The following is a 27,100-nucleotide window of genomic DNA, read 5'->3' as shown; positions in this document are numbered from 1 at the left end:
GTGTTGCAGGCACTTACCAAGGCCAATGGTACCGAGGTACCCGGCATGGCTACGGGGTGCGCCAGAGCGTGCCGTACGGCCTGGCCTCCCACTACCGGCCCAAGGCCATGCGCGCCTCTCTGACGTCATTACGCAGCGAGAACGAGGACGAGATGGTGGTGAAGAACCGCGACAAGAAACTGGACGAGAGCCGCGGAGGGTTCGTGTTGAAGGCCCGCAGCGACGAGACCCCCCCGCAGCGCCGCCGCTCCATCTTCGACAAGCAAGGCCGCTCCAGCCTGCGCAAGAACATCCTCGTCACCCTCAAGCTGAAGAAGCAGAAGTCGACGGGCGACATCAACGACTCGCCCAAGCGGCAAACAGGGTCCGTGCGCTCCACCATCTCCAACATCTCCCACGCCTCGGCCGACTCCACGCAGTCGGGGTTGACGTCGGCGTCTATGTACACGGACTCGAACCTCAGCTTCGTGTCGCAGGATGACATCACGGACGTCAACGTGACGGAGACGTACATGGGCGAGTGGAAGAACGACAAGCGGTCCGGCTTCGGCATCAGCGAACGCTCGGACGGCCTGAAGTACGAGGGCGAGTGGTACAACAACCGCAAATACGGCTACGGGGTCACGACCTTCAAGGACGGCAGCAAAGAGGAGGGCAAGTACAAGAACAACGTCATCATCTCGTCCGGCAAGAAGAACAAGCTCTTTCTCATCCGGACCTCCAAACTGCGCGAGCGGGTGGACAACGCCGTGCTGGCCGCCCAGAGAGCCGCCCAGATCGCGCTGCAGAAGGCGGACATCGCCATCACCCGGTGAGTTTTCTTCCTCTGGCACTCGTGGCACCACTGTCTGGCAGGTGAGTGATATGAGTGGAGGTCTTCTGCAAGGTGGAGGTCGTGTGTGGGGTACTTACCTGACCTAGAATTCTCATTCTGAAGCGTGCCTGGATCTGAGAAGTCTTTATTGGGGGGAGGTCAGAGGTCAGATTGCTAGAGCCATTAAACTTTGTACTAATTTACATTTTTAAGTGCGAGTTTCTTTTCTGTCTCCTCGGTTCATCTAATTTACATTCTGTTGACCTACTCATTCAAACCCTTAACTGTGTCTTCACTCTTTTCTCTCTCTCTTTTTTTCTCTCCATCTATCTCATATTTCTGTTTCTATCTTCTACTGTGAAATGCATGCACAAACATGAAGTGTTTCTACACAGCATTTAAAAGTTCAGTTACAGCTGTGTAAACTTGTCTATCCCAGTTTCTCCACGCACCAGTGCTTTTGTCGGGTAGATAAAGGAGTTTATGGCGGCTTTTCGTTTGAGTGTGAAATGATGACAGTCCGCTGGCACGTGTCCAGTTCTCTCTCTCACCTTTTCTGTACGAGCATCCGTTCTGACAGCTGAACTACCCATCAGATAGACGATCCACTCTTGTTATTGAGACAAAAATTATACGACCGCTCGTCACTAGGTCGATAGTTTGGCTCGAGTAGTAGACACTCTGAGTCGGGTACACGCTTGACAAGATCAGTTTGTCTTTCTGAATATTTAATAATATATATATATCTTGATCGCTCATTTTTCTCTCTTTTCTATAAGTTTAACTTTCTTGGTGTAATACTGTAATGTATCAAAGAGATGACACGGTCTCTTCAGCTCCTGCTTTTTGACATTAGGATTTGTCACAGTGTGTCCGAGCTTTGTTGAGTTCAAAACACTTTCGAATAATTTATAGCTGTGCATTTTCATTTTTTCTTTCCTGCAATGACCAGACTGTCTTTTTGGTGACCAAAGAGGTTGTGCTGTTCTAGCTCTTACTGACCTCAGACCATACTTTATCACCAGGGGTCAGTGGACTTCACATCCCCCCTATCTTACCCTCCTAGTCTCCCTCCTAGTTTCCTGTGCTTGCAAGTTGCTTCGGTCCTGATGGAAAGATGGAGCGCTGAAGACTTTTGCTCATACCGAGATAAACTTTGACCCACCCTCACCTCTACCCTCACCACCACCCCTTCCCCACCCCATTAGGAAAGAGGTTCGACCTCTGTTTGGGATCGACCTGGGGACAAACGCCAGTGACATCATCTCTATTAATAGCCAGTCGTTCGTCTCAAGGCCGCCGACGGCGACTCCCTCTCGAAGAGAGCATCCTCTCCTGGTTGGCTTCATCGTCTGTCCCAGCCGAGTGGGGGCAGTTGTGTGGACGAGAGTTGCCTCCCGGTGTGTCCCATCGATCTGTGCGCTGACAGCAAGCAGCACGTGAGTAGAGGCCAGCCACACACGCGGCCAACGGACCGACCCCAGTATAGGAGGGGGAGGGCTTTCTGCTGCTGACACAGTCTCACACACACACACGTACATCCTCCCAGCATCCCCCAACCAAGCTCTCAGCCCGTCAATTGAGTAGAGTCAGACTTAATATCAGGACAACAATATTCTCACAGGCAGTTTTTACTACCATTTTCTTGTCTTGGCCGTTGAACCACTCCTACAAACGACTACAGATGTCTCTAGCGGTCCTGCCATCCAACAGTCCAAGATGTCCACAAGCGGACAGTTTGCGGGCCACGTGCCTAACCTGAGGTACAAGATTGATCCTGTCACATCAAGAGCTGGTCGTCGACTGGTGGTTTGTGTCAGCCGCCGGCCCCTGGGGCCACATCCACGGGGCCCTGTGGGTGTCTTTGTGGGGAAAGCGCTCAGTCACAATGAGAGGCTGGTTCTCGAGAACCTGACCACAGGCGGCCATTTTGTTTCATCGATGAATTGAAATGTGGAAAACTAAGACGAGCAGATACCTTGTTGATGGACTAGGGTGGATGAGATGGTGAGTGGGAGGAGCCTCCAGAAAATAATAGTTGAGTCGATAGGGTCTGAGAATACGTAAGTTGGCAGAAAAATAATTGGAGTGTGCAGGAATCGATCTGGAATGGTCTTACTTGATAAGTCGTTTTTCTTACCAGAGTGGGAGACATACTAAGAACGCTGGATGCTGTTCGTACATCTCGCTTTCTTTTATAAGAAGGCCATGGCTGTGACTACTTCCTCCACTTATCCAGTAGTTAGCTACCCTGAGAGCCAGGATGGGTAGATGAGTAGGGTGGGAAGTTTGGTGTTTCACGTTGACCCAGCAGCTAAGAATGTATATAACTGCGAACCAACCAGCCAGCCCTGTAAACAGATGCCACATACAGAGAAAGAACAGTGTGCCCGAGACGAGACCTGAACCCAGGACTGCCGATCGTCATTGTATTGGTGACAGGCGCTAACCCTTGCGCCAGGGAAAGTAGAAGACAGCAGAATAATAATTAAAAAAAATTGTCAGCCATCCTACGCATGTCTTAGAACCGCTGAACCACTTCCAGTTCATTGTCTAAAGATTGTGGCTATGAGAACCCTTTTCTTTAAGACATTCATTTGATGCAACGACCTCAGGCTGTCAAACACGAGGACGGACAGACATAGGTTTTGGCTTATCCTCAAAGTAACCGTAGCTAAGTACATGCGATGCATAGCTACCTCTGGAGCAGTGTCTCTCCTGCCCTTCCATTACCCCTTCCCCAGCGTCTCCTGCCGGGTGCACCTGTGGCAGCTCCCTCTGAACCCCATTCGCCCCTGTCCTAGATGTCGATCTGGCAGCTCACAGCAACAGATCTTCTGCCACCGACCTCAGCAACGCAGCTGTGAGTAATTTGACCTTTAACCCCTATTAGCGGGGACAACGGAGGACGCGCTGCGCACCTGTTGCCCCACTGGTGGAAACCGACATCCAGGTGCTGGTACAAAGGGCTTCTGCATTTGTTAATTATGAACCGAGCTACGGATGCTAGCACTCAGCTACGACTTGCAAAGTAGTTACCCCCCCCCCCAACCACTCCCCCCTTTTTATTTATTTTGTTTATTCTGCAGACTCTGGCCCTGATGTTAAACAAATTTCGTTCCCATTACGAGCACTTTGTACACTTAGGATTTCCGTACCTAACCATCACTCGGTGAGCTCGTGCTTGCCTGTGTGTTCCCGAATCCATTCTAAGCAGCTCTTCACGCGTGTGCGTGCATGCCGAGCTCGACTCCACCAAAGTCGGACATCACGCAAGCCCAGAGTCTGACTTGTCTCCTCGACACTTCGCTCGTCTGCTTCGTGAGGACGAGTTGAAACAGTTGAAGACATTAATGATTATTTATTTATTTATTACCAAAAATGGCAGGTGTGTAGAGTGGGGAGAAAAATCCGCATACAGGAAGATGTTGGGAGGTACGTTTGTTGGACTAACCGGCATTTGTCACGTCAGACACTTGCAAGTATCCGGTGAATGCCCTGACGTCAAACGTTCGATCCGCCACGCGCTCGACAAGCGGCCGGGGGCACTCGCACCTGCACGCGCCATTCATAAATCGCGTGACGACGTTGGGGGGCTGGGGGGCTGTGGAGTCGTGCAGCCAACATTAGTGGTCACGGCTATTCTGGGGATGGGAAGCTGGCGCACGGGGAGAGCAGGGATGCGAGGGGAGGGAGATGGGGAGGAGAGAGGAGGGGGGATAAAAGCAGCTGGTCGACAGGCAGGCCGCCTAAATGTGATTTCTAGCTGTGATAAGACTCTTATGAGCTACACGAGTCTTCTTAGACAAACTTATATCTTTTATCTTCTGTCTTCCCCTTTTCTATCACTTTGTTCATTTTTCTCTTTTTACACATACAAAGACGGAGAGAGAAAGGAAGGAAGAAGCACAATACAGATGCGCAGGACAAAGGCAAATGTTTTTTATTAGTGTACGCTGAAAGGTTTTTGACAATTTATTTATTAGTGCCATTATCTGAGTGGGACCATCCCCATATTTCTATTTTTCTGCTCGGATAGGTTGTGCTTGAGGTGCCTGTCCACCAACCTGTACCTTGCACTACTTACCTCCCTGTGGTTGATGTTATTTCTCTCCTCACATCAACTCTCTCATAGCCGTTAATTTTTTTCTGCAAAAAAAGAGAATTACCAAGATCTTTCTGTTGAGACACAACAGACAGAACAAAATGTGTTAGCAGTAGTTTAAGTTGTTTATAATTTCGTCTTATTTGTTTTTTACAAATATGTATGAGGTTGGCAGTATGTTGTTGCTTTTTAGCAAAGATGTTTCTGTTATTTTCCTCCATACACACAATCCATTCCCATTCCGGTCTTGGCTGTCAGACTTCGTGTAGAAAAGAAATGTTGGAGAAGATAACTGGAGCCAGGCCGAAGAGAGATGCTTGGTGGCGGAGAAGCAGAGCTCTTGAAATGTCTCTTGTCGTTTGAAGACGAAGTGTGCATTTTCTTTTTCTAAATTCGTAGATGCCTCCCTTCCCCTCTCAGCTCCATGCTTTCTCCAAAAGTCTGAAATTACCTGTCACATGAATTCAATTTTGTTAGCGGTATTTTATCAAAATTATCAAATGAAACATTTGATTGTTGTAATAGAATATATTGCAAAAAAACTTTATCTTCAGAAACAACTAAGTAACCAAGCAACCAACCAATAAACCACCTAGTCAACAAACCAACCAATCAAACAGAGAGAAATAAGTTATACTTACCTGACATGCTCTTCTCTCCATGACCTTGCAGTCTTCTGTAGACTGAATAATGTTAAAGACCAGAAAGTTCGCATGGAAACTAAAAGACAGGTGAGACAGGTGAGATTTTCGTTAAGATCAGAGAATGGCTTTTCCTCGAGTGTTTGCAAAGCTCTAACATTCTGAAATATTTTTTGTTATTGCTGATCAAAAACATTTCCCGACAAAAACTTTCGGTTTTTTTTTTTCGGGAGTAGAAGATATGAAATTAAAAAGTGTGTGGAGTCGATTGTTCAATTAAAAAAGGTCACGTGGTTAATCCAAAACAGAACCTCTTGAAATGCTCTTGTTACCTTCCACACATGATCAAAGTGTAAACATGTTACAGATTTTTGCAGGACTGTCGTTCCATCTCCTGTGAACGGCCCGCATGTGTAGATAATGTCTAATAGTATTTATTTTCGATCCGACATCCTGTGCACCCCCATTTCACACTGCATGCAACTCTGAGATTGCTTGGCTTGTACGGTCTCCAGTTCCACATCCCCCCAACCCCATCATTTAAAAAACTCTTCTTACTTTAGCTCAAACTCCCTCCCACCTCCTCCCGCAATTGCCTGTGCAGGGCACAGAGGTCACATGAAATTATAGGATGCATCAGTTTCTCCCTGATGCTGGTAGTCTGTTTTATCTCCGTGACGCAAGCTGCTTGAAAGTCTGTGTCGCCTGGAATGCAAACGAGTGTCGGTCCAGCACAGAATGTTGCCCGGATGTATGGCATGGAAAGTGGCACCGACAGTTTAAAGACTTTCATCATTTGCTTTTTAGAAAAAATGAAGGGAAAGGATGGGCATCTTGACTTCGTCTAAAGTGTCGGCTAAAATACAACCTTGACTTTTTGTGCAGAATGGCAAACGCGCGTGCGAAGGCGGAGCAGGCTGACCTGGCGGCGGAGAAGGCGCAGCAGGACAGTGACGTGGCGCGACTCAAAGGCCAAGGAGTACGCCCCGGAGTTTCACCAACCAGGTAACGCCTGACTAGACAGGTGTGCACGCGCCTGGTACTTGCTTGAGCAGGTGCTGCAGTGACCAGCGCGTGATCGAGTAGATGACAAGAGTGAGGCAGGAGTGAGATGGTAGATGTACTTCCAGCACCGAAGTTGGGTCTCTCGCCCTCAGATCCTGTCCGTTGTGTCCACGGCGATTAAACAGAGAGCGAGAGAGAGAGAGAAATAAAGGTTCGGGTTGCTGGTATTGCTGGAGTCGTTTTAACTCCTGTTTTCTGTTTTTCATTTTATTCTCGTGCAGGTACGGACATTATCAAAAAGCATCTGGCCGAACAAGAAGGAAACTATGACTTTAGCCACCTAACAGGGCTGACAGCCAATCATGCCCCCTTCCGGTCCAAATCTCTTCCACAGCATCAGGTGCACCATGACCCCATGGCGTACGACCCACAGTATGCATCCATGACCTCCAACCCCAACCAGCCGGCCTCTCCTTCGCGATCCAACGACTACAGCCACGTCAACGCGGGTGGAGGCTTCGGGTTGGGGTCAAGTTTAGGGCAGCACAATGCCCTTCCTGGGAACGACTTAGGAGGCAGTGGTGGTGGCGGGATGAGGGCGCAGCAGACCAATCAGCAAATAGCCACCAGCGGCCACAACCGTTCGCCCTCGCTCAAGGTTCGACGCTACTCTTTTCTAGCTGGCTCGCGCCGAGGCCGGGGCTTCTCGGAAATCTTCAACTCCACCATTCTCTCTGACCACTTTGCCCAGTACACCAACGACCGCGACGACTCGGGGCTGGGCCGTGACGTGCTCGACGACGTCGACGGTTCCACTCCTACCAGCACCATCAGCAATCATCTGCACGCGCGGCGAAGTGTGGGAGGCAACCCACACGGCAAGGACACCTCTCCGGACTCTGGGGTGTCGGAGTCCATGGAGGACAACTCCAAGTTGCGCTCCCTGTCGCGCCGTCGCACCCTGCCTTGCATCGTGGATGGCCAGGGAGGAGGGGCATCGGGACACGCCAAGGCAGTGGGGCACGTGGCGAAGGAGCAGACGACGGCGCATTCCAGCGAGGATCTGGCGGCCCGCGCCGTCAACCCCGACACCTACATCATCGAGAACGGCATCCGCAAGCGCGTGCGCGCTGAGGTGCACCAGGTGCAGGCGGACAAAGCCATGCCGCCGCGGCTGCCGCGGGAATTTCGCATCGACAACAGCTCCCCGACGCGAGAGGCGCGCGCGCGGGGCAGCTTACCCGACCTGAAGAACGTGACGGGTGTCAAGCCTATGTCGCGGGTGGAGGCATACCGCCTCAGTACCGAGCGACGGGAAGAGTTACGCCGCTTACAGGACCTGGCGGAGAGAAGACGCCACGGGGACGTGGGGGTCATACTGGGCGACGTCAAGGTAGGTCATGCGCATGCGCACGTGGGTGCGTCTTGTGTGAGAGAGAGAGAGAGAGAGATTGAACTTTATTTGGTGGACAGTTGTCTGACATGTCGTCCGACATTTGTGCTTGCAGGACTGGTGCCAAGAACGGCAACTCCTGGTGCTGGTGATCGCGGTCAACTTGAGCCTGGCCACCATGTTTTTCCATCTCTTATCGTGAGCTGCGCCCCTCCGCTCTCTCACTCTCTCTCAAGGTCGTGCTGCCCACCTGTCGCCCGAGGGGCCCGTGATGTGCAGTGTCCTCCCGCCCTGTGTCTGGCCTCGTGAGTGGTCTGCCCAGCGACCAGCCGGCCTGGCGCTGAACTGGTGTTGCCAATACCTCCCGCTAGGTGTCTTTTTTTTCTGTCTGGTGCGGGACTCCGGACAACGGCTAGCCACCGCTGATCTAAGTTCCTTTTTTTTTTTTTTGCTGGGTCTCTTGGCAGGAAGAAGCTGCTGTCTTCTGCCTCTCGTGTATCAGCGCAAAGTGTGCACAAACTTTGGTCAACCTTCCTCACCCCCCTCACCTCCACCAAAGACCGAAGCTTGCAAAACAAAACACAAAGAAAGCATGACGATTATCTCAGTCATGTGACCACGTTGCTGGTCACCTCCCCCACCTCTTTTTTTTTTTTCTTCCTTCGTGCCGACTGTCCTGAACATCCAGTGACTCCCCAAACCCCTCCCTGACCCCTGCCTCCACACGAAAGACTTCAGCCCTCTCACCCAGCTCTCTCCTCACACGTGCATCATTCGGACCCCCCGCGTGCGCACGCGCACGCACATTGACGTCAGCAGCGCACAGCGCGCGTGGCACGGAAAACACTTGGACATGACACACCGGACAACATTTCCAACGCTCCTTCCTCCCTGGGATTCAGAACAGGAAGAGACGATGACAGTTTGACGAACCTCTGCGGCGCCTTTGATGTCGGACTGAGAAAGAAAGAGTCGTGTATCTACACACGTGGTCTGCGGCCTGACCCTCGACCTTCACGATATAATCTGTAGAGTGTTTCAGACTCTGTGCATGCGTGTGTGCATCGCATGAGTGAGTGAGGAAGAAAGGAATGCAAGTCAGATTGCTGGAAGCTGCTTGTTCTCTGTTTCATATACTTTTTATTTATATATATATAATTTTTTGCTGTCAGCTAAATGACAGTCGTTCAGTTGTCATCTAATGTTTTTTTTTTTTTTTTTTTGGGTCGCAACCGATATTTGTCGAACTGCTACACGTCGGGTTCAGACCTCAGCCTCCAAGGTGCGTTCTGCGTGAGGACATCACATCCGGCTTTACGAGAGGCAAAGGTTTTCGCTTCTTTCCATGATGGAGGAAGGGGCTAGAGGTTATCCTTTGAGAACTGTTTTGTCTACTGCCTTGCAAGATTTCCAGAAATGTGACAGTTTGTAGGTGAGCGCCTCACCCTACTTGGACAGTGTGCAGAGCATACCTAACGATCTTTTATCAAGTTTTCCCCTCCTTGATCCCTTTCTCTGCTCACAATTTCTCTCTGGTCCAGAGATGTTAGAAAATGGGGAGAATATCATGCAAAAGTTGTCCGGACGAAAATCCGCTTACAAGAGATGCGACCCCTCATCTCAAAATACCAGACTATAGTTGGAGCTACCGCGTGTGGCGTACGATGATGGGAGAAAAAAAAATGGTGGCAGTTGCCTTTTTATGTGTGTTGAGCCTGCAAGTGTCGTATGTCTTGTGTGTCATAAATACCACAGTCATCGTGACACGATTCCATGAGTGAATCTGAATATGTGGCGTTGGGTGACATGACACAGCTACGGCAGTTTCGATTTCTCGTATTTCGTTCAAAGGAAAAATTTATCAAAAATTGTTTGAAAGAAGTGAGGTATCCTCATTGTTGAGAATAGTATCTCGACACTTAACTTTTAATGAATATGAAAATATTCGTTTTTACTTTTTATAGTGTGTACCTTTCCTTCCTTGGGTGTGCTCATTTAATTCGTTATAAGTTTCATTAACCTTTGTAGGTTTTTTTCTGTGGCTTTTTGTGAGCATGTAGAAAATAACGCCGGCAAGGGCGTTTAACTTTGCTCTGACGCAAGACAAGCAAAACATGTGTTGTCTCCCCTGTGCACATTTCCACATTTGTGTGCACCATCTGAGCGACGGGTGGTAGGGGGGCGTAGGATGAAGGAAATCAGTAATTAGTGCTGGCAATTTTACTACAGCATCTAGTGGTCTGCAAAATAGCCTTCTCTGTTATCTCTCTTTTTTTCTCATTTTTTTTTCTTTTCTTCTTTTTTTGTTTGTTTGTAAATTCATGGCCACAGCCTCTTCTTCACCTGCTCATCATATCTACTTTGTCTGCAAGGTTGACAAACGTGTTTCCTTTGTCTCTACTTGTTATTAGCGTGATGACAGCTTAGCGTGTGAAACAAGTTATCCTTAACCTATAAGCGGATCTTTGGCCACAGATTTTTGCCTTTGCCTTACAGTCCCTGGCTGGACAGAGTCCCGCGGTAATCAGTGTCCGAAATGTTGGATGCTTCCTATCTGTTGATCTCTTTGTAGTTCAAAAGCATTGTCTTCAGAACTCAAAGAGAAGAAGCGTTTATTGTGCACAGGACCTGTCCGTCATCCATGCCGCTACGAAAGAGCACTCTGTTATCACCTCGTGATCATTATCTACCCCATCCCACCCACCCAACACTTCTATTATATTCGGCTTTCTAGCAACAAGTTTTTGTTTGTTTGTTTTCCGCCTTGACCTTAAAGCTATACAATAGGGCAGCTTGTTCCATCAGAAGGTTTTAGATCATTAACAAATCTTCGTTATTTTTCTTCATTACTTTTTTTTTTTTTTAGGGTGGTGGTTATATCGTACATTTATCATTACCTCGCATTTTATCGATAACACGTGATTATCCTCTTTTTCTTTAAATTCTAGTCTTCTCATAACCTTTTATTGTCTGCCTCGAACTATCCTGTGACTGTGTTGCCAATGACCTACTTCAAGTTTGTTTCAATTTAATTCGTTCTTTTCTTTCGTTGTTATAATTATTAGTATTCTTTATCTGCTTCCTCCTCCGTTCATCAAATGTCCTTTTAGTTAAGTCTGCATTTTGTGCCTCTTTTCTGGCTGGCCGTATTTCTCACCGACCTCAGCGGAAGTATGGACTTCAGCGAATCACTTCACTGTGATGCAAGTCGCCGGTAATGGGCAAAGCAGCCAAAGTCAGTTGAGGTGGGATTTGCTGTGAGAGCTTTGAGTGATAGGTGTCTTGTGCCCGACAACCTGGCGGGGTGGGGGTGGTGGGGGGAACCGTTATTTAGAGAGTGATATTCTGATGTAAGATTCACCCCTTGCCCCCCCGCTCCACCACAGTTGCTAATATTCCCAGACTTCTGTGATACCACCAACCAATCGTGTTTGTTCTCACTGGTCACGCAGTCCTTGCTGTAAGGGCAGCCAGCGAGGGCATTGCTCACCCGCACAGTCCACTGAACCCAAGGCGACAGGTCATCTTGTGAGTGAAGGTCACCTCGTTTTGTGCCTCATGACGCCACTCAAAATTTTTGTTAAATTTGCGTCGGTCAGCTTGACGAGGTTGTTAAAGTGCTCGCGGAGCCGGGCCGCGTGGGGTTGTTGACGTCACGTTTTGGAACACGTCGTAAGACCATGCTGCCATTGGCTGTGCCCTTCATCCTGTAATATATTCTTATGATGATGGTGATCAATGGAATAATCACAGGTGATGATTTTTATGTGAATATCTTGTTGTTAATGGAGTATCGGTTACTTCCCCCTTTTTTTGCCACGAAAATAATATACGAGGCAATCTACTCATCTCCCTTATTTATTTTGAAACGCATCAACCATATTCTTGTCAGATCTTGGTCGTCTTATTTATTTATCTCCATATTCCAGTATGTGGTGTACACTTTGGGCAAAAGCATGTATTTTTTTTTTTTTTTGAAAGTTGTTCTCGACCGACTGCTACCACTCGCACCCACCCCACTCCCAGAGCCCTTGCTCACTCCCTCCCCCCCCTCCACCACCATCCCCATGACTTCCCCCACTCCACCCCGTGGCCTCTCCTACGACACCATCACGCCGCTATCTTTTACACGGCGCGGGGCCGATTGCTCATGAGTTCGACATGGCGCGTGGCGAGAAGAACGCATCATGTATGACGACCCGAACTTTGACCCGACGCGTGCACGGACTATGCACCATCGTCGCCTCCTCATAAGACTTAATGAAAGCCACGAGCAGGTCACCTCAGTTCATCATTTGGGAATTCTAGCTTTTCACTGATGTATATGTAGAGCTCTTTTTTAGGATTTTTTCTTTCTTTTCTTTCTTTTGTTTCGTTTTCTGGAGAGCGAGGGTTTTGCGAAGGAGTGTTCCTACAGTGGCGACCTCTAGAGCTGCTGTGTGTTGCGTGCTGTTAGTTTGTAGACGTTGATTGTACCAAATGCTGCGCATACCCACGACCTGGGATGTCACGTGACTCGTGCGCCTTGTCGTGCTAAGGTGTGTTGTTGAGCATCCCTATTCACACTGACATTTTTGTGAAATAAATCTTCCTCCTTTTTGCAGCGCCTTGAGAGTTGAAGTCAATCCGTGTGCCTGTGCGTGTGTGTCTATGTGTGTGGAGGGGCATCGGGTAGCGTTGACCCAGCCCTGGGGTAATAGTGTCTTTCAGTTAACTGTAAAGAAGAAATAGTGTAGCCTATACTAGATCCTTTAAAAATTAAGTGGTAAGATGGCTCGAGAATTAGCTGCTCCTGTATATTAACCACAAGAACTCCATTCGAGAGTGGAATTTCGTGGTTCAAGGTTCACTCAAACGTTGACCATGAGACTCCGATCCTTACCAAGCAGCAAGAGGTACAGAGAGTTCATCAACGCGACATAAGAAAGTTTCGGTTCCACCTACCACATGACAGGCCCTAAACACGAGCCACTTTCAGTACCTGCGCCATGCGGTCACTAGGCTACAGAACTTTCACAGATATCGATTAAGTAACTGGTTTCAAATCAGCTAAAGCATTTTGAAAATGCAGTAGCTAAACATGTCATAATGATGTAATCGTTAGCAGAACAGTCCAAGGGAGATCACCTAGCTTTGCTTACCATTAACAGAAAGCTTTTACCTCTCTTGACCGAAGTTTAAATAATTATTATTCTCTCTGCGTGATTAATACTTTTAAATAGCACGTACATAAAAAAAACAAAAAAAGCCTTCTCATTAATGTGTGTAAAACGTTTCTGGAAGCAAAAATATAATAATAAGTTATCCTTTTTGATTGTGAAATATTGATAAAGTTGGAACTGCGGCCTTATGCTGCACTGGGGGCGAATAGGAACAAGAAAGAATCCTGCTTAAGATTTTAGCGAACACAATTGAAATCTTTTCATGTCTTTTTAACTCATGCGTTTGTCTGATGTTTCTATCTTTTTTATTCTCTCTCTCTCTCATTACAACTGAAAACCAGTAAATTGTCAGTGACGTTCATCCCTTTCACAATCATTGCTAATGACCAATTCAATATCGAAAATACAAAAAATTATTGTTAAAGATATCGTTGTATCTGGTGTAAACGTAACTTCTTCTTTCAATAGAATTAGAAAAGCGTCGGAATGGAAACTTTCCGTCTTTCCGACTAGAAGACTAAATGAACAGAAAAGGTCACCTCGTGCATGCTTCAACTTTCCTGTGTAATATATTTGTGTAGTAAAAGTTACATCAGGATGCATCTTGTTAAAGATAACAAAAACAGACATATTAAAATAAGCAATTTAAAAAAGCGAGAGACTAACAATTTTTTCTTCTTTTTATAGATTTAATTGTTTATATCTGTATTGAGAAAACAACTTTGATTGCGGGTAATGTAACTACCAAAACACACAGAAATGGGAGATAACCAGCGCTAACTCTTTTTTATATGGCTTTCGTCCCTTGATAAGTTTATCCTTTGCCAGTTGTTTAATAATGATAATGGGAATTTATTAACGCGCAACATCACGACCAAGATAGATCGGACTGTCTGTGCAGACCAATAATCATACATGAAAGTAAACAGTGAGGTTACGTTTTGACACACTGAACAACATGGAGATGAGGTACAAGAGTAGAACGTAAAGCAGTGGATGAAGGTAAGAATTAAGGAATGTATAGAAACAGTGTCAGATGGAAGAGCTACATGGTGGTTAGCATGGCAGAGAGTATTGCCAGGGAGTTAAAATAGTAATTCAGGCCCTATGCTCCTCGAGGAGTAACAAGGAATAAACTAAGTTGGTATTTAAATATTCAAAATATACATATTCACACACATTTCTATCTTTATATACAATATCTCTCATTTATACCCCTTTTACACTCCACCCACATATCACACAACAAAATCAGATGGAAATAGCAATGACAACATATATTAGAATTCTGATTTCTCTTCAAACAGAAAACCATGCAATACCTCACTTGCAATCACATTTGGCCTCTTGATCCATAACTACTATTCCTACAGTATCTTGTTACCGAGAGAACAATTTTTGTATGTGCAAAACTTTTGCAAACTTTAATTCCCTCCCCAAACACATAGTCATGATTGTTACGAAACCCTGGTTATGTCCCCTACACCTCTCTCTTGTATCTGAGATTAGAAATACATCAGCTTTCTCGGAGTGTTTATCTTCTGTTTTGCCACAAGTTAGCACACAAAACATAGCAGTGATCTTCGTTTCGTATGTAGGTCTGTGTGTAGAGATATCAAAAGAGGAAATTCCTGTTTTTCTTAATGGGTTGCGGTTGTAGATAACGCGTTATCTATTTTATTCGTGAAACTACAGCACTCGTGAGTAAACAGATTGTATTTTCTTTCTGTGTTTGAGATCAACTTTTTTATGTTTAGACAAGCTATAGCTTTTGGTCACACTAGAAAATGTTATTAATGAAAATATTTACAGAGTATTTTCCTGACACACACAGACACACTAGAAAAATTTCTTGTGTACACTGTAGAAGGGAATGCAAAAATTAACCAATTTACCAAAGTGTCCAATTTACTAAGACATGGTCATATCATATATGGGGTTTTGTTGCTCTACTTTGAAACTTTTGAGTGATACTGACATCATCTTCAAGGTAAAAAGTTGACTTTTAATACCCAGGTACATAAACCACAGAGTCACTAGATGCACTTAATATCAACATATATGACGTAATGGAAAGGGCCAGTAATGGAATAGTCTTAGCAGCACATTTCACCATTTTCTCTTTCACAATATGAAAATTTGACACTCTGAGAATAGATGTTACTGTATATAATTTGTATAAGGAGACCAAAGAAAGGAAATATTAAGATGTCACAGGAGTTGTCGGATACTCATTAACTTGTATTTATATATGCAGTCTCCTGTAGCCTTCAGGTTTCATTACGTTGCTAATCTTCAAGTTCAAGTGATTTAATATTTTAGGATTCTTAAGACACTTAGTTTTTTTTCTTGGGCTTAGATCAGATCAATTAATTTTGAGCCCCTTGCTGTCATTTTTATGCATGTCCAAGATCCACATGCTTTTCATTCTGGTAATATACACCCTTCCCATTCTACAGATTTTACTTGTTTTTCAATGTCATTTTGCTTGAGCAATCTCATTAAACATATCGTACCTATAAAAAAAATCTGTCTTCTTTAACAATATCTATTTAATCTATAATGTGATCTGATGACTGTTGAGTTTTTTGATGTCCCTGCAACAGCACCAAAGTAGACAAACAGTGTTTCCATCATTTCATTAACAGACAGCACAACTCAAACTATTGTGACATTTTATTTGTGTAAATTAAGTTTTCTAATATCATTCGTAAAAAGTAAAATAGTCTGTAAGATTTGCTGTTTAAATTTTAACTGTTGGCTGTATGTTGATTATTTAATGATGCATTTAAGGTTGATAATCTTGCTCTTAATTTGTTAAAAATTTTTCTTTGCATTTATGATGGACATATTAAGTTCTGAGTAAGGAAAAAGAGATTTACTAACTTAATATTTGTAACAACTGACCTCTTACTATGTTCTTACATGTTTTTCATTTTGATTTAGATTTACAGTTAAATGTTTTATTCATAATTATCTGAAAGTAGCAAATGCCTTGTAATTTTGTAATCATATGTTTCAGGAAATCATGGAAAGACGTGATTGTTTGATCAATCTGCCTCCCCTCCTCCTGTATATAGTGATATTCACAATGTTGAGCCAGGAATGAAACCTCCACCATACACAGATGTTGAGGAACATCCTCCTTGCTATTCTAGCCCAGAACTGACAAGCCCCATAGTGTCAACTGAACCTATTCAACCACAAGCTATTACAGTGAGGCAATGCTATACCTTACCAATATTCAATGCTGGTTGGTTGATTTAGTAGAAAAGTGCTTCCACCTTAAGGAGATTTCACACTGTAGGGGGAGTAGGAAACCGGAGTACCCAGAGAAACCCCCTGATGCCCTGCCCAGCATCAAATATTGAAAGTGTCTTAAGATGAGACCTGAATCCTGAGTGGTAACAAGCAAGTGTTTTAACCGCTACATTACCAGACACCCCAATTTTCAATATTAAAATGTGGTGTCACCTTATTGTTTAAATATTGTTAATATCTAAATTATTTGGTCAACAACTGTGTGTCGTGCATCAGAAGAATGCAAAATGAGTGCCAGTGACAACAGGAAAGTTTATTACAAGCAGGAGTTTTATCAGTACATTTTAACAGGGTTCTATCTAAAATTATGTGGTCAAAATTGGCACTGCATAGTAGATTTTTTAAAATAATCAGTAACACCCCAACTAATTGGTAAAATAAACATTAAAACAAAGAAGCTCTTGGGCAGAATACATGAACTAAAATAATGTCCTGAAGACAAAAAGAGTACACCTGCAAAGTTTGGATAGGATTGGACAAACAGCTGGGAGTTGCATAGGGCTCAAACCCATAAGTAATCATTACCAAATGATGCTGGAGTCCTATGAGTGAGATCTTTGATGTAGTTGATTAGTTGAAAAGATTTATAGATTATTTTTATTAATAATATAAAGCATAGTGAATTATCATTTTATTGACATTGACAGGAAATTTACTTCTTTGTAGGTACTGCCATCAAACAAGCAGCCAGAGAAGAACCAGTCATCTTCATGCATGAGGGACTTCTGTCAATGCTGCGAGGCGACTTGTGAAATATTCGCTGCTATATGTCTTTGCTGCTGCTTTTCATGTGAATGTCTAGAAGGCGTCTCCTAAAGACTTCTTGAACCAGCCTTTAGATTAACCTTAATGACTAAGTATAGTCGGCTACTGGTTGGTGTTTTACACCAATTCAGCACATGGAGCTATATCACTGTGAGGTTTTCTGGACCTATAAACAGATAACATGCTGAAAATTTAGATCTGCTGGAGGTGTCCAATTATGACTGATAATCATGACTATAATGAATAATCAGCTTCAGCTAGACAGTAATATATGACTGTTTGTCAAACAGTAATAAATGCTAGTTATTTTGTGTATAGTGATGGTCATGACTAAATGAGTCATTTCCAAATGATGGTAAGACTTCATACCTGCAAGGCTACCTGACTCTTCAAAACCTTTGTTATGTCTTACCAGTGGTAGAAAACCTTTCTACCCAGATAAAGTTAGTAAGTGGAAGGAGGTTTTTGCAGTGCTTAGATTTTAAAACAGAAGTAAGAAATTTGGTCTTTGTGCTGTTGTCTTTTATCAGCCTTCAAACAACCACACACATCAAACAGCACGCATATGTGTACACACACACTCTCTCGCTCTCTCCACAGTCCCTTTTGCTCAGACACTTGTTCATCCTTTTTTCTTTTCCCACTTGACCACTTTCAACAGTGTATTCCCGGTGATAATGAAACACAAACACACACATGTATATAGGCAGTGTATCCACTGTGATAATGAACTATCAGATTTTGGTTATTGTACTTGTACTTATTTAAAAGATGCCCTGGTTGTTTTTATACTGCAGTAATATATTAATAGTTTTCATGAAAATAAAATGGCAGCATTTAAATGTCACTGATGCAGCTTGTATATACTTTTATATTTCATGAGCACCTAAAGAATTCTTCTATAAAATGTTTTTACACTTAAATGATTTAATATTGTTATAAGCATCCCTCTACTGAAATATTACTTTCAAATATCTTTTAATGTGTTACTATTTGTAGACATTTATTAATATTTTATTAGTAAGTTTTAAATGCGCAATTTAATATTTTGATTTTATCATCAAAATATTTATATTTCATGACAACAATCGCTGATAAGCATTCGATCACGGTAATCAACAATAAGCAGTCATATTTTGTATCACTAGTTGCTTTAAATGCTTTCTTCATAATAAAATGTTGCAAAACATCCTTTGGAGAATAATTTTTCTCATATGGAGATCTTTCATTTTATGCCTTTGTGTAAATTGTTGAAGTACTTTTATTCAGCGTTCCACGATAGGGTCCTGCGTGATAGTAGTGAAACCATTCAATTTTTTCTGCAGCTGTGCCCACCCACGGGGGTTGGGAGGGGGCACAGCTCTTTGCCATACAACCCACCCCTCCTAAAAATAAAATTGTCATATCAGACAGTTGTGAACACTTTCCATATATTTCCATAAGCTGCTATTTGCTATTTGTAAACTAGAAAATGTATCCAGTATTAGTCTGATTTGATTCATTTTTAAAAAATCGATTAGGTGTTACGTTGAGCAAAAAACAGAAAAGGCCAAAGATAAATTTGTGTGACATTAATGATAAGTTTATATACAAATAAATACTTAGAATATACAAATAATAAATTGCATGAGCCAAACATCACTACACTTGCTTTCGCTCTCTTCCAAAGCAGGCCACGTCACAAAAATAGTGCTGGAACTTATTGTCTTGCAGACTCTTTCAACTGTGATTTTAATGCCAATTTTATATTTTTTTTAAACTTATACAACTGAGAAATTTACATGGTGGCATTATTGCAACAAACTTCAGAATGAGAATGCTTTGGATGCATCAACAGCCTAATTCTGTTTCTATGCAGTACTTTAGTGTACCCTATGAAATAAGATTGGTCAGCATTTTGAAACATTCGCTTTGTGTTGTTTTTTAGTTGAAGACAACAGTAACACATGTTTAGAACATAAATAAAGAGGCTTCCAAGCAAAATTCACAAACCGCAGTTTATAAACTTTTGGATGCGTAGGGGAATCAGTAAATCTGACATCAACTTTCGATCATTAAAAAAAAAAAAAAAAGCGCACCACTGTTAAAGAATTTTTAGATTTTCCCTTTCTGTTTAAGAGATCCATTTTGTTGACTGATACTACAGTTTCTTTCTGAGGCCTTGTTCTTAATATGGATGTTCTTCCCTTTTCTCAGTTTCATTCTGCTTGCATTTTGTTTGTTTCTAAACTTGGTTTGACAGTGACAGTCATCTTGCAGTATTCTGTCAAGGCATGATTCACATTCACTTTAAGATTGCTTCGTTCACAGGTGTCTTTTTGCTCATTTTCTCACACACAAAAGTGCATGTGTCCCTAAGAATTAATTATTTTCCTTAATGTTTTTTAGAGCAAAAAATTTTTGCAGAATTGAGTGTTGCATAATATTCCAAACAACTCTGTAAAGAGTTTTAAAAAGTGAGATGCTTACAATGACGTAATTTTATTGTTACTCATTTTCTGTGCTAAGATCGACCCACCCATATCATCAGTACTCAATACAGATCAGTGCTTTCACACATGGACATTTTTTTTAAAGCACCAAGGAGACATGTCGACAGAGGGATACTTTTATTGTTTCAGGTTTTTTGTGTGGTGTTTAGCTGTAATAATTTTTTAACACAGTGAAAAGGAGAAACTAGTGACCTGTGTGTGTGTGAGAGAGAGATGTAAACAGGTTGTGCAAGAATGATCAGCAGATTTTTTTTTAAAGATGCAAATGCTTAGCTAAAAATGCAATAGCAGCCCCAAAAAATAAATACAAAAAATGACCTTGAAAAAATGAGACAAATCACTGAACAGATATTGAGATTTTATTTCTTCTGTGATGCACAAAGACTCAAAACATTAAATACACATAAAATAATACAATTTTAACAAAATGGTTATGCAAAAAACAACATATACGCATAGGTGATAGTCATTGAAAAGCACATCCATCAACAAAGATTGTATGACAATGTATGCAAAAATCTGTTGTCAACCTCTAAGCATCACCTAACTGCACAGCAAAGCAGCTGCTGCCCACAGACACCAAGATATTCCCCACCTACCCTTGTACACAAAAGAAATTGTTTTAACATAAGGCTATTCTTCCTATGATGCTCTCAACTGTTTTAAAAATCCACTTCCCTCTTGTTTTCACTTTATACACGTAAGTTTACTGTCCTGATCACAAAGTTATTTGAAACATTTCATCCACACACACACTCCCCTCGCTTCTGCATCTCTTTCTCCATACTCTCTTCTTTCATCCCTAAAAAGTGACAAATTTCTAACATTAGATTTAGTCATACTTCAAATCCACAGAGAAATTAAGATTCTGTTATAACAATAACAGGTTACTTTCACCTAAACAGACTGCATTCCAGCACACTGAAAGCTTTGTTCATAACCCATTCTGCCTTGCAGCCCCTACATCTCAATGAAAGTAAATATATTGTTATACAAAAATAATATGAACATTGAATACAAAATATTAAATTTAGGAACATGAAATTATTTGCAAAAAAAGCAAAATATTTTAAAAGTTTGGATAAAGAATGATGACCAGTGGTACAAAAAAAAAAAAAAATTGTGTTGAACAAACTGGATCTGAGTTAATAAAACATAACACACAAAAAATTCCTGCTTCATTTGACAGTCTAAGAGAGCAAATATTTTGTTTAAATGAAAACTTTACCAAAGATCATAAATGGTGGAATGCAGGTATCAATGATTTTGTTCATTTAAAAAAAGATAATACTGCTGGCATGAGAAATTCCTGAAATTGGAAGATGTCCAAAGAAGGTATGACACGAAGGCAACAATTTTGTCCATGGAAAAAAATAATACTGCAGGCATGAAAAATTCCTGAGACTGGACACTGCCCAATAAAGGCAAGACAGAAAACAAATTGTTTTGCCTATTACATACTGTTTCTTTCAAACAAAACAAGGAGACACTGACCTCACAGACATCACCAGGAATCTTTTCTTTGACCTTAATTTCACAACCACCATGCTAGTGTCCTGTTCTCCATGCTAGAAATCTTGGTATATCCGATGCTGTAAAGAAGTTCTCAGCCTGTGAACAAAAATCATCCAAAGGTATCCTTGGGCTATTTATAACTACCAAAAATGTTTAATTGTAGATAGATCAGTGTATTTTTATAAACATGCTTTCAGACAGCTTATGCAGTGTTTATATCAAATATCAAAGAACAAAAGGCAAAAGAAATGGTTTTTGAATCTAGAAAGAAAGTTTACTTTGCCTAATATGGTTCTGATAAAAAACACACCTACTATTTCATGATTCATATCCCGAAGCTTAAACACTTCTCCAGAATTCTAACTTTTAATTCCTTTCTTTATAAATACTGTAAATATTAAAGGGACATTTCCCTTTTTTTCTGAATGGCCATTTAGGAGAGAGTATGCAAGACAGGGCAACTGTGTCTTTTGGATAATGTTTATTATGCCTTAATTTAATTATATTCTTTATGTGGGGAAATTGCTCTTTGTCATAATTATGGCACTGTTTAAAGCTTTATGTTTCCTAATATAATTTGCCTAGTCTAAGCCTACATATATAAAAACTAGGATAAACAGCAGTCTCTAACGAGTCAATCTAAGTTTCTGTACAACTGAGAGAAAAGTTATAAAAAATTTACCTCGGGCAAGCAGCATGATGGATGTTTTTTGGCTATTGTACTCCATCTGCGAGGCTTCTCCTTTGACAGTTGACAGCTTGAAAGGGCAAGGAGTGTCTCCACTGAATACTGTCCCTTTGGTGGCAAAGCTTAAAACAGATGTTTAAAAAAAAATGTATAATCTGCATTTTAATCACTCACGTTAAAAATATGCAACATAATACGAGCTGTTGCTCTCAGTTGTTTATAGTTAACACCAGGCTCAGCTGTAATAAAAGCTTGCTATAGCCACAAGTCAATTTCTATCACATCTACTTTAAGAAAATATCCAATTGTTAGTGTTAACATGCCAACAGTAAACATATCAAATATGGTTACATGCTATTTATGGGAGTGAAGTTTTACTTGGCTTATTTTAATGTTCTTAAGACCCAACAGCACTAGACTATGTTAACTAGCAACTATTTAATTACCTGCCAACCTTACACAAACAAGAGATTCTCCGACCAATTCTTCAACTTCTATTATCTGTAAATAAATCATTACACAAATTAAGTTCTTGTTTAAAACTTTTTTTTTACCATTACTATGTGTACAGTATTAACACTCTGAGCCCGAATCCACTACAAAATAAGAATCAATTTAAAAAACTACATAATTTTTTTTTTAGAAAATACATTTATTATGAAACTCCTTTCCTTTTTATTTTACAAAAAAGTATTTTCCATTTTGTAGAAGTTACTGCAAAGTTTTCACCATTTCTTTAAAACCTTACCAACTGATCTTTACCAAAGTCACATCGAATAAGACTGGCACATAGATTTCTCTGAAGTGCAGACAATGTTTCCTACACATACAAACATCTGCATTACTAGTCTGTATAGGTGGAAAAAGGCAAGTTATCCGTTCAGTTTAAACAGAAAATTTATCATGCACAAATGTTACAAGCACAAGCACTACACCCATAAAGCACCAAGAAGCCTGCATGCACACATAAATACTGGGAAGATTTTTAAAAAGCATGTTTCTGTAGTTTAAAATATTTAGATGTGATAGAAGTTGAGATTGTAAGCAAACATAAGCAACTCTGGGCTTTGATGACTCATGTTCATTCACTATTTTCCACTGACCTATAATAACAGTTAAAATAGTGTGCCTGTGCCTGAGGTTTCTAGTGTAATTTTTTATTTTAATATAAAATGTCTTACTGTCAGTTTCTGAACATTTGTGCCAATAATAGTGATGCTCTCAGGTTGACCATCATCCATGGGCAACTCACACTTTAAGAATTTTATTTCTGGCTTCTGGTTCAAACTGTTGCTGCTGGAGACAATCACAGTATAAGATGCAATAAATGCTAATTTACATTGGTAAATACTTCGTTCTATTTCTGTCTACCAGCCTGAGCCCATTTCAACGACTTTAATATGCACAAATTTCTAACATACCTGAATATTATTTGCATAATGTACAGTCATCTGCTGTCTAGCCTGGTTTTTATTCTCACTAATTTGATTTTTATTTTAATATTTTTACAGATTAGCTGTTTTTTAATGTACATTGTAAATGTATTCATGTTCATGCTATACAAATGTTCATTTTATCATCACCATTGAATAGTTTCTATATATACTTTGACAATTTGTCTAACACATATCATAGCAATAAACCATTACACATGAAAAGATATGAAACCAGCTTATTGAATGCTATAACTGTAAAGCAGACTGTAAAGGCTTTGCAAGCACAGCTGACACAAGGGAGAATGCAAATCTAAACACAAGTGAGAAAACAATTCAGTGTTACTGCTTCACAATGTTTACAAGCATGACTAATGGTGCTTACTTTCTTGGCTGGAACATGATTTATGGAACTGATTTAGCTAAAAAAGATTTAAAGTCTGAGACATCAGAAGTTGGACTTACCATTTACTATCTGGATTTCTGGGACTTAATGATTTAGTTTCTGCATTAACATTTTGAAAATATGAAGCATCTTTTCCACCTCTGTTGATATTACTTAACTGTGCCCTAGTGCCACATGTAGGTGATATGTAGTATCCTCTAGTGTTTTCTGCCAAGAACAACATGCTTTGTATTATTATTATGATGATAAAGATTACCTCTATTCTTTTATGCTAGTAGGATATTTAAAAACTGATTTAGAAATCAGTTACAGTTAAAGTGAGTTATATCAAAATGCATTCTGTTAATGGAATAAGTAAATGTTGAAAGATGAGGTTATTTAGTTAAGAAACCACACAACAGCAACAAAGGGCCAGAACAATTGCACTATATTGCCCTTTTGCAAAACAAAATGATTGTCTTGCATGAGACTCGCACACAATATGAATATGCATACATGGTATACGATTATCCACATGAAGGATTGTTCTTGCTAAATCTGAAAAGGAATTACCTGCAGTATGTTTCACCACTGCTGCCCACTCATCAACAAAATATGAATTTTCAAGGTTGCTGTCTTCACTTTCACCAACTTTTTCATTTAAATTATCCTGACAAATTCTAGGTAAGGAATTAAATACAATTCCTCTCACATCATTTTTGTTTATATCAAGCTGTTTCTCTGCCTCTCCAGAACAAAAATTGTTCTGAAAAAAAAAAAAAAAGTTAAAGAAGCATTATTTTAAACAGACTGACATCTTAAGAAATACTCCTATAATTCTAAACTTGAAAGTGGACAACTCTGAATGTCATTCATGTATACTAGACTTCATGCAGGTGTGTAAATGTTCACACACACACACACACAGAAAAACTTACCTCAGTGTTTATTCTGAAATTATTTTCATTGGCATAATTTCCTTGTGATCTCAAATCTGGAAAAATAATTGCATATTCAAACTAACCCTTGAAAAACAGTAATTATTTGAAAGTACTTCACAACTTTGATCATCCTACTACCCCTCAAAATAGTCTACACAGAATTTTAACAGCTCTTATGGCAGCTAGAAGAATATATCTGCAGTTCAAGAAATTAATGTTTTTCTACTAGTCGCAGCCAATCATAAAATATCTCAAACCACATCACACTCTATGTTTAGGCAGACTATTAAGAAACTAAACACAAGCTCAAAAATTCGCATCCTTAGAACAGTATATGTTCAATATATTACTAAACATAAGCAATTGAAGTATGCTTTTTCTTTCGCTAAAATTGTTTTTGTACCAGCTAATCAACTATAACAAGAACTTCACTGCCATCTTTTATACTACTATATAGTCTATGCATCTTTCATACCATCTTCAGATTTAATCCCATCCTTCAGACGATGCAATTTTCGAGGTTTTTTAAGGGTTCCCACAGGCACAGGTCGTCGAAGAGGTTCCAAGACATTTTTGCTAAATTCCTCCATCACGCTCAATTCAGTTCTGTATACACATAAAGTAATGACAGCAGGTTGAGAAAGATATAAAATGTAGCTTGGTACACAAGACACAAATAACGTGTGCTTTGACTTCTTACTAGCTGAACGAAGATAGTCTAAAAAACATTTACTTGGCAGATGAGTGAGATTTATTAATCCAATTACATGTAATGCTCATATGATAGCATATATAAAGCATATATATATATATGTTGAAATAATTGCTCTCTCACACACTGTATGTATACACACACATATTCTCAACAACAGTAAGATGCAGTTTGTTACCTCAGGCTAGCACAAGATCACGGCCAGTATTATTAAGTGAATGGCACGTGGAATGAATGAGTTGCAATGATGATTGGTTCTGTATACAGGCATTTGATATCTGTGGCCAGACAACAAGAGAGGAAACTTGCGTACCAATACACGATACGAAATAGTGGATGATACAGGATTTTCTGAGTACTAAAGACAGCAAAGTCCCTCTGCCTGGTTCCAGTGATCGTATGACAAGGGAGACAAGACTGCTCTTGTTCCACAGGGAGCGGTTGTGAAACCAAGAGATAAAAGAAAAAGTGATGAGACTTTAAATAATAGAACCGAGTGAGAATGACAGAGCTGACAGAGAAAGACCTGAGTTTCTGTAGTAAGAGGCTCAGGCGTTTCTGGCTCTTACGGATGATCACATTCAGTGCTCATGTTGCATTCAAACTGATTATCGAAGATCGTACATACGGATTATATTAATGTGAAAATCTACCAAATCACAAATGTTGCAAAAGTGACAAACAACTTAAAATCACAATCTTTATCGAAGGAAAATCATGGATGTGACATCACTTACCTCAGGTAAGAATATTTAATTCTCAACAGTTTTTAAAGATCTCAGAACAAGTCTATGGTTTTCTCAATCTGTGCGTGATCGGTAGCTGAACTGTTCTATTTTATTGTACTTATTATTTATTGTAGACTTGAAACTATTTTACGAACTTTTCTAGAAGTCTAGGGCTCTTTTTATGCAGTTTCATCCTAGCACACGATTATCACTGCGACAAACCACCTTTTTTCCCAAAAAAATATCGTTCCAATGACAGGATATGACACTTCAAATGATACTTTGATTTACAGCAATCCAAATTTTAAACACGCGGGGCTGCACGAGAAAGACATTTCAAGACAAAAGAGCTACGAGGGAAAGACAACTCAATTAGCAAGCTAATGGAAAGGAAAAAAGTCTTAAAAAATATATCATTTTAACTCAAATAACCATACAATTTATTTGCTTGTTAAGAAATAAAATTACAAAATATATCTTGATTTTACAAATATTTTGGAAGATGTGAGACTTTATCTACCGAAAATAAATCCGATGGAACATTTCGAATCTTACATAGTCTCGTTTACTGTGAATGCAGCTGAGAAACCTGATGAAAGTGTCTCAGCTTATATGTGAAACTACAAAATTTTTTAAAATAAAAATTATGCATTATTATTCGGAAGAAGAGGATCGCCTTCGCCCTCCCACAATCATTGATAAAACGAACCGCCTAATTTAGCGAGAAGTCGCCTTGCGGTGAAGCACTCTTCCCCCTTCCCACCCCCGACGCCAACAACAACAACAGCCACCCTTTTCTTCTCTGCATGTTTTTTTACCCTTCCAGCTAATCCCGTGTTACGCTTCGATCACACCCAGTACCCGATTACGATTTCAAATTGGGTGCTTACAGCTTCGACAACCGACCCTTGTGTCGCCAAACAGCGAAGTACTCCTTGGAGACCTGTCCTGTTTCTCGTAAAATAATAATTATTAAAAAAATAGAAAGCTAAAAAGACAC

The 27,100-nt window shown here is 41.1% G+C and overlaps 2 protein-coding genes and 1 long non-coding RNA gene across 5 annotated transcripts in view; 2 read left to right on the top strand and 1 right to left on the bottom strand.

Annotated features, from left to right (window-relative positions):
• Nucleotides 1-8,285, top strand: part of LOC112577148 (junctophilin-1-like) — a 53,911-nt gene extending 45,626 nt beyond the window's left edge. The window contains 5 exon segments of the mRNA XM_025260125.1: nucleotides 10-811; nucleotides 6,446-6,527; nucleotides 6,529-6,565; nucleotides 6,847-7,958; nucleotides 8,074-8,285. Coding sequence (XP_025115910.1) covers nucleotides 10-811; nucleotides 6,446-6,527; nucleotides 6,529-6,565; nucleotides 6,847-7,958; nucleotides 8,074-8,160 — 2,120 coding nt within the window. The 3' untranslated portion in view covers nucleotides 8,161-8,285.
• A 6,340-nt stretch (nucleotides 8,286-14,625) lies between these two features.
• LOC112577240 lies at nucleotides 14,626-18,395 on the top strand. Its single transcript, XR_003102029.1, has 3 exons — nucleotides 14,626-14,820; nucleotides 16,143-16,336; nucleotides 17,108-18,395. It is a non-coding gene; the product is annotated as an uncharacterized LOC112577240 (long non-coding RNA).
• Nucleotides 18,396-20,039: 1,644 nt separating this feature from the next.
• On the bottom strand, nucleotides 20,040-26,424 carry LOC112577239. 3 transcript variants are annotated; one of them, XM_025260275.1, is made up of 10 exons: nucleotides 26,110-26,424; nucleotides 25,136-25,266; nucleotides 24,658-24,713; nucleotides 24,293-24,485; nucleotides 23,800-23,947; nucleotides 23,083-23,194; nucleotides 22,650-22,721; nucleotides 22,348-22,402; nucleotides 21,896-22,023; nucleotides 20,040-21,309 (listed from the first exon to the last, which is right to left on the bottom strand). In XM_025260275.1, exons 2-10 carry the CDS (start codon nucleotides 25,248-25,250, stop codon nucleotides 21,247-21,249), a joined length of 942 nt encoding a protein of 313 aa, XP_025116060.1. In that variant the 5' UTR covers nucleotides 25,251-25,266; nucleotides 26,110-26,424; the 3' UTR covers nucleotides 20,040-21,246. The 3 variants fall into 3 exon arrangements, with proteins under 3 accessions (XP_025116060.1, XP_025116058.1, XP_025116059.1); XM_025260273.1 differs by having other exon boundaries at nucleotides 23,083-23,197; nucleotides 26,110-26,422; XM_025260274.1 differs by lacking the exon at nucleotides 26,110-26,424 and adding an exon at nucleotides 25,551-25,670 and having other exon boundaries at nucleotides 23,083-23,197.
• Between the last annotated feature and the right edge of the window lie 676 nt (nucleotides 26,425-27,100).

This window comes from Pomacea canaliculata, linkage group LG12, assembly GCF_003073045.1.
Source record: "Pomacea canaliculata isolate SZHN2017 linkage group LG12, ASM307304v1, whole genome shotgun sequence".
Taxonomy (NCBI): domain Eukaryota; kingdom Metazoa; phylum Mollusca; class Gastropoda; order Architaenioglossa; family Ampullariidae; genus Pomacea; species Pomacea canaliculata.
The sequence above is the reverse complement of the archived record's forward strand: the minus strand, read 5'-3'. Positions and strand labels throughout refer to the sequence as shown.

Bases quoted from the DNA above. Each gene is read 5' to 3' on its own strand.
- LOC112577239 (XM_025260273.1), bottom strand. From the start codon at position 25,250: ATGGAGGAATTTAGCAAAAATGTCTTGGAACCTCTTCGACGACCTGTG. The intron at 24,486-24,657 runs GTAAGTTTTTCT...TTTTTTTTTCAG, and splicing joins ATTTCAGAATAAACACTGAG to AACAATTTTTGTTCTGGAGA. The intron at 22,722-23,082 runs GTAAGACATTTT...TTGTATGTGTAG, and splicing joins CAAATGTTCAGAAACTGACA to GAAACATTGTCTGCACTTCA.